General features: G+C 27.8%; 2 protein-coding genes across 2 annotated transcripts; one reads left to right on the top strand and one right to left on the bottom strand.

Annotated features, from left to right (window-relative positions):
* Positions 1 to 299: 299 nt before the first annotated feature.
* Positions 300 to 6,017, bottom strand: LOC132939386 (uncharacterized). Its single transcript, XM_061006521.1, has 13 exons — positions 5,524 to 6,017; positions 5,330 to 5,449; positions 5,124 to 5,198; positions 4,976 to 5,053; positions 4,788 to 4,874; positions 3,857 to 4,376; positions 3,480 to 3,705; positions 3,056 to 3,319; positions 2,508 to 2,879; positions 1,914 to 2,435; positions 1,605 to 1,699; positions 1,066 to 1,265; positions 300 to 922 (listed from the first exon to the last, which is right to left on the bottom strand). The coding sequence occupies exons 1-13, from the start codon at positions 6,015 to 6,017 to the stop codon at positions 802 to 804; spliced, it is 3,174 nt and encodes a 1,057-aa protein (XP_060862504.1). The 3' UTR covers positions 300 to 801.
* Positions 6,018 to 6,396: 379 nt separating this feature from the next.
* LOC132938700 (uncharacterized) lies at positions 6,397 to 9,720 on the top strand. The gene is made up of 2 exons (XM_061005689.1): positions 6,397 to 6,800; positions 7,404 to 9,720. The coding sequence occupies exon 2, from the start codon at positions 7,467 to 7,469 to the stop codon at positions 9,264 to 9,266; it is 1,800 nt and encodes a 599-aa protein (XP_060861672.1). The 5' UTR covers positions 6,397 to 6,800; positions 7,404 to 7,466; the 3' UTR covers positions 9,267 to 9,720.
* The last annotated feature ends 1,743 nt before the right edge of the window (positions 9,721 to 11,463 follow it).

Below are 11,463 nucleotides of genomic sequence, written 5' to 3'. Positions count from 1 at the left end.
TGAACGTTCGTCCGTGATGTGTCGAATCGAAATAAAATGCATACACCTAAATTCATTGCCACCATAATATTTTAAATATTCGCTCTTATGCACTAACCATCTTTTAATTAAAGCCACTGTCTGCCCAATTGTATACCTATTTGTATATAACAATATTATGTTGCCAAGAAAATCTAGTTTCTACCGTACCTTTAATTGTAGTACTATTAGTACTAACATTTTAGGTATTCGAGTTGACAATATTTTACACGTACAATAACTTACGATTTACATTTTTTTTGTAAAAATATCAATATAGACATAACTATTATGTATTTAATTTTTATACTTACCCATATTTTCGAATGTATTACCATAAAACCATTGATTATAATACATATTATTATTTATATTATTCTATATTACACTGAGGACGCTAAACCAGCGAAAATACCGTACAAAAACATGCCAATTTTGTTCCAATAATACGGCCAACTGAATGGTTTTAGAGCAAAATACCTTAATTAAAAGTTGTAGAAGAGAGTTATATCGGATGACGTATAAGACTCGATTTTTGATATTTTAATTTTTTATACCAATTATTCGCAAGTAAAAAACTGAAAACGCAAAACGATTTTATCGATTTTGAGAATGAAATATCGAAAATCAAGTCTTATACGTCACTCGGTATAACTCTTCTTACATTTTAATCAGCCATAAATAAACTACTTGAATTGGATTTACAACTTACTGAGTTGCAATCTAAGAAATTAAAAAATAAAAAAAACATTCAACTAGTTTAAATTATATTTAAATAGTTTATTAATTTTTTTTTATAATCATTTTTTTTTTTATGTGGTCTGGTTCTCGAATATCTGATTTCAGCATTCTTTTAGGGAATTGTGGATCAATAATTTCGGGTAATAAAGACTTCATATAAAACCTTAAAGTACAAAATATAATAAAGTATAAAATATAATATATTAATAAAATAGGTAAAATAGATAAATCATTTTATTGACTGCATTCGTGTGAAAGATTATCTAATTACTCAGAGTGTACAAATTATTAAAAAAAAGGACTCACTTTTGTAGCGGTTCAGACATTTTGGAATCCCAAAATGATTGATCAAAGTATATTTCTTCTATACTGGTCCATTTGGCCGTGTATATCACAAAAAAGCATTTTTCTCTTTTAGTAGCGTGTAATTGTCCCATTATTTGGTAGTAATATACGTGATCTTTTTTCAATTTAATTTTTTGCCCTTCAACTTTGCAATATTGTAGCTAAAAATAAAATCAAAATGAAAATGAAAATAACGTTCACACTTCACACAACATAATGTTACGAAGGCTAAAACTCTTACAATCTAACGATATTTAACCGTATACCTTATAAAACTAAATACAAATTTAAGGTACTAAGTAATTATCGACAACATATTGCAAATAAAAATATTATCGCAAAACCAATATATTGCACGTCGCATGAAAAAAATATCATCGGTATAAAATATAGCAGCAATTTAATTATTCTAACATAATATTTTGGTCACGATATTTTACCAGCAATATTTTGTTGGCATACACCCCTAAAATTATAATTAAGCATAATTTGATACTTACAAGTTTACTGTTCACTGCTTCAATGGCATCGTTTGAATCACGAGCAGAATATGGACATTTTATTTCCAATAAATAATGTTCACCAATAAGACCGTCTATAAAATATGTTGAATATTACAAAAAATGTATTAGCAGCCTCCCTATGTTGGGGGTAATTATTCAGATTTATATATTTATTATATTTTAGACTTTTAATTTTTACATTTGTACATTTTTAACTTGTGATTTAATTTTTATTATTTTTAAAATATAAATTATAATTTATTTAACTAATATTTTGGTAGTAAAATAATAATATTGTTCTGTTACCTGGGCTGGCAGCTAGAAATGGAAATTCTGGATCTATAATCAAACCATTCTCATAAACTTTTTCTTTTGACAATTGTTCAAATTTTTGACGACCTAAAGTCTCCATTTCTCTACCATATTGTATCGATTTTGTTTGTAGATTATCAGAAGCATATAAAATATTATGAACTACATTTTTGCAGCTAGTGTTTGGCCGCATTTTACAAATTTGACCAAATCTTGAAGCTGTTAGTCGTATTTTACGTTCGTTGTACCACATTTCACTGCTGCTTTGGTCTCGAGTTTCAAATTCGATTTTTTTTACATCAGCTCGACTTAATTTTTCTAAAAATTTAATTTTTTTGTTTTCCATTTCTTCTGATGAAAAAAATTCTATTAAAGGTTCAGCCAGTCCATAATCTTCGTCTTCTCCTTCCATTTTAGATTTTTTAGCTTTTCTTTTTTCCGGAAATAATTGTCTTCTTTTACTGGTATTAAGTCGTATTCTTTCACTGTTCTTCAAAAACTTTTTTCCAAATATTCCTGTAATAAAATAATTATGTAGCTAACTTATATTAAAGTTATTATTTTATTAAACGTAAATATGCATTTTACCTGGACTACATTTAGTAAATGTTTTATGAATTTGTCTTAAATATTGTTTGGAATTAAATGACACAATGGCAGCTTCTACTCTTGTATTATAATTACCTCTACTACTAAAATTTAATCGTTTTCCGGCAACGTGTTTATTAATAACAGAATTAAACTGTTCACAGATATTAGAAGTCTTATTTTCTAATAAACTTTCCGCATTAGTTACAAGCCTTGAAGCAATGTTCACTATTTCCCTCATCATTCCACTAGTTTCAGCTTCTGGGACTAAATTTAATTGAATTTGTTTTGATCGATCACAAAAATATGACCTACAATTTGAATGATGACCAAGTCTGTGATATGGTGCATTGATTAAATCACTCCTCAGACCTACAATTATATATATTTTAGTCTTTTTATGCAATAAAGAAATTTTGGTAAATTGGTCAACAATAGTACAAAATATTATACACTATATGATATAACAACATACACATTTTAAAATAAATTATTATCCTACTCCAACCAAATTCCAAAATTATTATAAATAGGACATAGGTAGATACCTTTAATTTTTTGTGTTTTGGTAATATTGATTTCTTTTCTCCAATGAAGTGCTGCCATCTGAACATCACTTCTAAATCTCTTAATGTTTGATAATATAAATTTGCGAACACGAAGAGGGTAACTCGAATTTCTAGCTAGTGTTGTTAGTTTTGAAGCATAATTTCTCATAAGATGGTTTTTACACTCAATTTTTCTTATTGTAAAGTTAAAGCCATATGGTCGACTTTCGGCTAACCGCTTAGTGACGCTGCTATCTCCATCACCTTATAATATTAAAACATTATTTATTATTGTAATTATTATCATTATTATTATTAATATAATAAACACGTGAATATTTTTATGGACAGTAATTTCGTTCAAATTCTACGAAATTTGGACGGACCGTCTCCGCTCAAAATTCAAATGTAGCTGATAATTTACCAATTAAACAGTTGTATTTAAGACCATGCATTTCAACGCTGTTGGAAAATCCTTGTAGCACACCATCTGCTTCCATGCAAGTTGAAGCCTTTTTCCAGTTGAGGAAACATGTATGTACAGGTTTTTCTTTATCCTTCATACTTGAAGACTTTTGACAAATTATGCAATATTTATTTCGAATCCCGACAAATAAAACTTTTTGGGTTCTATAACCAATTATTGATGCCTGTAAACAAATACATATATAATAAATAAATCGATTAAATAAATTAATAAAATAAATATATACTATAATATAAATAATAAATACTAAATAGGTTCATTGGATGAACTCAAAATATTTTTCATATATAGGTACTTAGATAATAAGTACGTACCGCGCCTGATAGTGCATCGTACTTGGTTTTATAGCTTCGCTTGGACCATTGCCCGTCCGCGACCACTGTAATAATTGGTATGCCATCCACATCCAAGTTACCAGATTCTATTGCCAATCTCCTTTCTTCTTCACCGGCTTTCTTCATTTCGTCCCAAGCTGTAGCGTGAACTATTTCAGCTACCTCGGTTTGAACACGCAAAAAACCAGTACTCGACAATGCAGGCAAATCAAGAAATCCTGATAGTTCTGCTAACTGTGTATGTCCAATACCTATAGCTTGGCAAGCATTTACCGCAGCATTATTAATATTCATTTCTGAATTATGAATATATTCCGAATGTAGTCTAGTTTTAATATTACACATTTTACACTTAAAAGTAAAAACTGATAGAAATCCATAATTCACTTCTGATTCATATTCCGTGTCAATAAACGAACAACCATAAGGACCACTATGCCGTTTTTTAATTTGTTCTATTATATCAGACATGTTGACAATTCTCCGACCAGTTAACATTCTAAAACAATGAACATTTTTAATGCATTCATTGTATTCAAATTATGATAATAAAAGTTAAATTAATTTTTTACGAGCGTTCGAAGTTGGACATTGGATATTTACACGTCAATGAACAAATTGGCATACGAATTTTTTATTTTTTGCTAATCAAAAACTAATAACCGTAAGTACTAAAAATTAAAAATATTTAGACTAATTTTGAGCAATTTATGGGTATATGGATTTTTCTTATTATATTATATTATATTTCTTTTAAATATGTACCTAAATTGTTTTATTCTTTTTTTTTAATCAATGTCGTTTATATTATTTGTGGATTATTGAAACTTTTAAAATATATTATTATATTCTATATACACAATAACATTTTCAAATACAATTTTTGATTTAACCTTACAGACATACTTACTGAGTATTTGATTTATTTGTGTTAATTGATGATAAGCTATCATCTATTGTGTGAATACTCAAACTATGTTCAGACGCATTGGAATCACTATAAAGTGTAATATATTATAAATAATAATAATAATAAGAGTTAAAAATTAAAATATATATTGTCAACTAAGTAATGAACAAAACTATACAAAAACTTACTTAACTTCATTTGACCATTCAGTTACTTTCGACGATAACGTTATAGGCGTAATCACGTGTTCAATCATAATATCTGCACTATAATTTAGGAAAATAAAAATGTATTGTCTAGCCTAAAAAAAATAATAAGTAGTACCTAAACACTTACTCTTTCTTAGGAATAAAATCTTTGTTCGGTGATTGTATGTATTTAGAGTCAATAATTGGTGAAATATTTAAATCCCTAAAAAAAGTAACGTAATGTACCATGTCGAACCACGGCGTTAAAAAACTTTAAATTCGACCGTTATAAGTAAATGTACGATGGCACAGTGTTGATATTAAAAGTGCGTAAAATCAGAAGGACGTACTTACTTAAATTGTGATAAAATCGGAGCACTCGGAGCAGATTCTACTATATGGACTGTAGACTGCACAAAGGTAGAACCTCCTGGAAGGGAACCATCATATCCTAAATATGGTCCAAAATTGTTGCTTGAAAAAAATAATATCAATTTAGGCACAATACAATTATAAGAAGAACAATTCATAATGTTTGTTGTACCTACCTGACATGTTTTTCTGCAGGTTCGTGTCCAATTAGTTCATCAGAAACAATAGAAACAGAGTTACTATATTTTTTTATTAGTCTGATACGGCTTTTCATAATATTTTTGATAGATTTTTTTTTAGAAATACGGGTTCTTTTTAATTTCTCAAATGTAGGGTTCACATCTGAATAGTTAACCAAGGCAGCGTCATATTCGTTTTTTTTCGTCAATCTAAATACACTTTTATTCACTTTTTCGGATGAAAAGTATTCGACTAGTACGGTGGGATTTTTTTCATTAGGCAATGAACGAGTGCCTGTTGATTGCCATTCAATGCTGTCAGCAGAACTTTGATTGTACCCACACATATACCACAAACCTGATTTTGGCTCCAAGTTATAACACTGTACTACGTCATCATTATTTAAATTTGGTTTTTTAAGTAATTTAATGGCTTCTTTTAAGTTTAAAGCTGAGCGATTTGATAGCAAAAAAATATTTTGCAAAGCCATTTTCATACAATAAAGAAAAAACGAATTTTTTTAAACGGAATAAAACACACGCACGACGCACTTTAACTACTTCTAAACTAAATGAGTAAAATCAATATATTTAGATATATTGTATACAGAACATAAGTAGTCAAATAAAAAATTAACTATAGTTTGATAAAATGCGTTACTCATAATATATTATGTGAATGTTTTTGATTCCTTAATTGGACGATAATTATATATTATAATTATCTACGATATCTTTACGATGAAGATGAAATATCATGCTATAATCATTTTTTAATTATATGTCCAAATATAAGTAATTATATTAATTGATATTTTATTAGATAAAAGTATCTGACAGCCAGAATTGCGTTTGTCATTAGACATTTGGTTATTATCAAACGCATTAAAAAGTTAATAATTTAGAATGCTTAATAAGTATATTATGAAAATAATATACTAATTATAATACAATACAATATTAGTCTATATAATATCAATTATAATATAATAATAATATCATTGTAACAAACAATATTCAATATCCCGCGCGTTATCGAATACATTTTACTGATCAGTACTTCATAGTACACCATCGAATGCAAGCCTTCAAGATAGAATAAACAATTTTTTTGTACGTTATAATACACAGTGTTTCGACAATCCTTTATTTTCCGTGTTTATTTGAATAGTTTCTTATAAACATATAACGCCATTCTACTACTTTAAGTTAAAAGATCAACGGACTTTGGTATTCGACAGCATTCGTCAAGCAAAATTCAAACATTGAAACAGGTAAGAAAATTGATTTTATTTACCAATTTTTTTTTAAAATTCAATTCTTAATTAATTTTGGTACTTCAATCAGAGTTGAGCAAAATATTATCTAGATAATTATTCGAATGAAAAATTAGTCGAATCATTTGTTATTCGAATAATATTGTTTTCAAATTATTCGAATAATTGTAAAATTATAATTATCAAAATAATTTTTTATTCGAATAAAATATTATCAAAATAATCATCTAAATAAAATTGTATTCGAACGATGATGCCAAACTCTGATTTCAATATTAATTGTTATACATGTCGATCCCACAATTGGGGCCTGATTTATAGAAATTGGTGACTCTTTATGTACTTATACCTAGATTTCCTAGGTTTTTCTTTAGAGGTGTTTTTCATAAATAAATTTAATTTTTTACAAGTAAAACAAACAAAGCCAAATATACTGAAAAATATAAAAAGAAAAATGCAACAAATTTTCATATTATTAAATTAAATTTTATGTTTAAAAAAATGTAATCATGACCTTAGTGTTATTGATATTATTGTATTATCATTATTTGTTCATACTTATTACACATGATCTAAATTTACTTTATCTTATTGTTGTAGATATACGATCATAGTACGTCAAATATAATTATTGGACACAGAAGAAAAAAAGTAAAAAAAAAAATGGACTTTCAGAAGGTCGTTTATCAAATACTGCTGTTGTTATTTACCATAGAAATTTCTACGACCTTTGGTAACCATGAAGAAGACTTGTTCGAATTAACATCAACCAGCGATAGCCCGGGTTTGCAGTACGAACTCATAGGTAATGGTAGAGCTTGCGGAAGTAGTTGGACAGTAAACACATATATGGATTTAAAATTTTTAAATAACAGTCTTAGAAATATTAGACAAATGTTAAACTCAATTGAACTAATTGCGTTCAAAGACATTTCTATAACTTTGTATCAGTTAAAAAAACACGCGAACAGATTGGAAAACGAGATAGGTTTAATTGTACAAATGGGTAGACATAACAAAAAAGTTAAGCGATCTATTGAGTTTGGGGGTACGGCATTAAAATGGATGTTTGGAGTAGCCGATGCTGACGATGTACGAAGATATGATAGTACGATCGATAAATTAGAAAACAATGAGAAAGATGTTATGCGTATTGTTCATGATCAGATATCTATACTAAAAAGCACAATAATTAATTTTAATGATTCCGTTACATCATTTAATGAAAATAAGAAAATATTTGATGCAAATATGAAAGAAGGCGAGAAAAAAGTGAACGAATTGATTATTGAGATAGCTAAGGAAGACAGAAAAATCATTATTCTGAGTTCGATAACTCTTTTAGAAAACACAATATTTGAATTGGACATGTTTATTAGTAGGTTGCAAAGAGTAATTTCTAACGTACAGAATAATGTAGTAGATGCGTTTATAATAACACCTGACCAATTGCTTTCGGAAATAAAAAATATTCAGAGTATACTCCCGGATGATTTGAAAATCCCTGTTAAATTTGATGAGGATAATATTCAAGAAATATTCAAAATATTAAGTATTGAAATGCACACAATAAATGACAGATTTATTTTTTCTTTAAAATTTCCTCTGTGCCTTATAGAAAATTTCAACGTTTATTACATATTACCTATTTACATTCCAATTAATGAACATGGTCAATTTCTGCATATGACTAAAAATTCTATGTATTTGTTAATGGACAAAATAATGACCAAATATTTTATATGGCCAGATTTAAATAACTGTAAAGTAGTGGATAAAATATTTGTTTGTGGATTTAATGAAATTATACATAATTGTGACACGGACCCCACATGTGTAACAGAATTACTAAAAAATTCTTTAACTAAACCACCTCAATGTGATACTTATATCTCTGAATTCAAAACAGAAATGTGGTATCCCTCATTTTTCAAAAATCATTGGTTTTTCGTATGTGAAAAACCCACTACAATTACTATAATTTGTAATAAACAGTCTTTCACTCAAAAAATTAAAGTTAAAAGTTCTGGAAAGTTATACTTGAAGTCTGGGTGTATTGCTTACACCTCGAAAGGTGTACTAAAAACTGAACAAGTATTAAATCAAACATATTTCTCAATTCCAGTAGACTTATCTCTTACAAATGATTCATGCTGTAATGTATTCAATTTTTCTAATCAGGCCTATCCCAAACCTATCCACTTCGATGAAATAAAAAATATTAAATTTAATAAAGATGCGTTCAATACAATAAATAAACAATTAGACCAACAAGATATGTTAATAAATTCGCTTATTGTAGATAAAACGTATGAATTTATATACACAAACAAATATTTAGTTGTCATAATAATAGTTTTTTTAATATATTTTATAGCAAAATTTTATTTAAATAGGAAAGCAAAACAATTAGCTATAGAAAACATTAATTTAAGTTACAATCCTCCAAGTTCTAAAAATTAATTTAGTAAAGGTTCTTAGTACGTATACCTGATATTATATATTATTATATAATTGTCAAATACCATTCACAACATTTATATTATTTTTTCGGAAGTTAATAATTAGTATGTAGGTATATGTTTATCTTACTTTTTTCTACACTTATATATTGTATAAATGTTCTTGTATAAATATATTTTATTTTATAACATACTTTAATGAAATTGTTCAAATAATCGAATGTATAATCGGATTGAAATGCATCACCTTTATAAATTCAATTTTATTTGTTACTTTTAAAGTAATTACTAATTTGTATAGTTGTGTTGTAAAGATATCTAATACACTAATTATTTTATGATTTGCCTTGGCAATGAGCACCCTCACTTGTTTATTAGATATTAAAAACAAAATTGTATTATTACTATTATGTACCTAAAAATTTTAATATATGTGTCTCATTATATACTATATCGTGTGTTTTTTATTATTACTATTATCTCTATAAAATTGCTACTTGTAAAGTTGGGTAACTGAAACACCCACTTAGGTTGAATTTATATATTTTTGTACATTATATTGGGCTCACTGCCCGTAATAAATAAATAATAATAAAATAATGAGTTTTAGTTTTTATAAATTCTTATATTTTTAACACAATAAATATTATATGTTCTATAGAAATTAGTTTTAAATGTTTTTGAAGAGTTTGTTATGAATATTTTATATAAAATTAGAGGACTCGATTTTCGATATTTCATTTTCAAAATATATAAAATCGTTTTGCATTTTTTGTTTTTTGTTTTCACTTTTTTGATTTGTGAATAATTGGTATAATAAGCTAAAATATCAAAAATCTAGTGCTATACGTTAACAGATTCAACTCTCCTCTTCAACTTTTATAAGAGGTTTTTTGATCTAAACCCAGTCAGTCAGCCGTGTTTTTGGAACTAAAAAATAAGTTTTTACTCACAGCCGCGGATGTCACGGCAATACGGAAATGCAAGGACGGTCACGGGCATCGTAATAAATCGAGCATAATTATACTATGTTTTATTTCACGTAAATAATAATATGAACGTAATAGGTATATATAAAAATAATGCAACGACGTGCGAAGCGCGGACCGCCGATAACAGACCGGTTTTGACCTGCCGGCGGCCGGCGAGTCTGGATGTCGGAGCTAGGAGGGGACAAACGCTGCCGCTAGAAACAAAAGCAGCACATGACGGCCGTAATTAAATTTTTTTTACTGTAAAACATGCCAATTTTGTTCCAATAATACGGCTTACAGAATGGTTTTAGAGCAAAATACCTTAATTAAAAGTTGTAGAGAAGAGTTATATCGGGTGACGTATAAGACTCGATTTTCGATATTTCCTTCTCAAAATCGATAAAATCGTTTTGCGTTTTGACTTTTTTTCACTTTTTTACTTGCGAATAATTGGTATAAACAATTAAAATATCAAAAATCGAGTCTTATACGTCACCCGATATAACTCTCCTCTACAACTTTTAATAAAGGTATTTTGCTCTAAAACCATTCAGTAAGCCGTATTATTGGAACAAAATTGGCATGTTTTTGTACGGTATTTTTGCCCGTGTGGCGTCCTCTTAACGTAAAAGTAAATACTAATAATTACTATATAATGTACATTATTCATATACATTTAAAACTACACATAGGTACCACGTATTACTGCCCCCCCCCCCCACACGAGTGGGCCCAATATTCATATTATGTATATGAAATAAAAATCAATAAATATATTTTACTATTACTATTAACTATTTGTTTTTATTGTTGCTTGGGATAGTTTTTGTTAAAATATATAAACAGTAAATTATAATTGATAGAATTTAGGATGAACATTTTAAACGAGATGAAAACAAATGATAAAAACTACGAAATAGCCAATACAATATACAACAGAGATTTTAAATGGCCGAAAAAATTAAAAAAAGTCAGTAATATATTAATAATGTGTAATAAGTCTTTATTAATTACTCCAATAAAGTAGGAAGGGTTATTATGGTGTACCCACATCAACTGTGAAATGTGACTAGTGTGAGTACTGAAGCAAATACTATAAATTGTAGGTACCAACCCGTATTTTAATAACTTATATTATTTTTATGTACAATAAGTAGGTTTGATAATTGACAGTATAAATAGGTTAACATGAATCTTAAGATTAGGGAGGATACTCAGTGGTAA

Source organism: Metopolophium dirhodum, chromosome 2 (genome assembly GCF_019925205.1).
Source record: "Metopolophium dirhodum isolate CAU chromosome 2, ASM1992520v1, whole genome shotgun sequence".
NCBI lineage: Eukaryota > Metazoa > Arthropoda > Insecta > Hemiptera > Aphididae > Metopolophium > Metopolophium dirhodum.
This window is presented reverse-complemented; position numbering and strand designations above follow the sequence as displayed.

Excerpts from the sequence above, each read along its gene's own strand:
- LOC132939386 (XM_061006521.1), bottom strand. The coding sequence starts at position 6,017 with ATGGCTTTGCAAAATATTTTTTTGCTATCAAATCGCTCAGCTTTAAAC. Across the intron at positions 5,054-5,123 it reads GATTTTATTCCTAAGAAAGA|TGCAGATATTATGATTGAAC; the intron begins GTAAGTGTTTAG and ends CCTAAATTATAG. Across the intron at positions 3,706-3,856 it reads ACGATGCACTATCAGGCGCG|GCATCAATAATTGGTTATAG; the intron begins GTACGTACTTAT and ends ATTTGTTTACAG.
- LOC132938700 (XM_061005689.1), top strand. The coding sequence starts at position 7,467 with ATGGACTTTCAGAAGGTCGTTTATCAAATACTGCTGTTGTTATTTACC.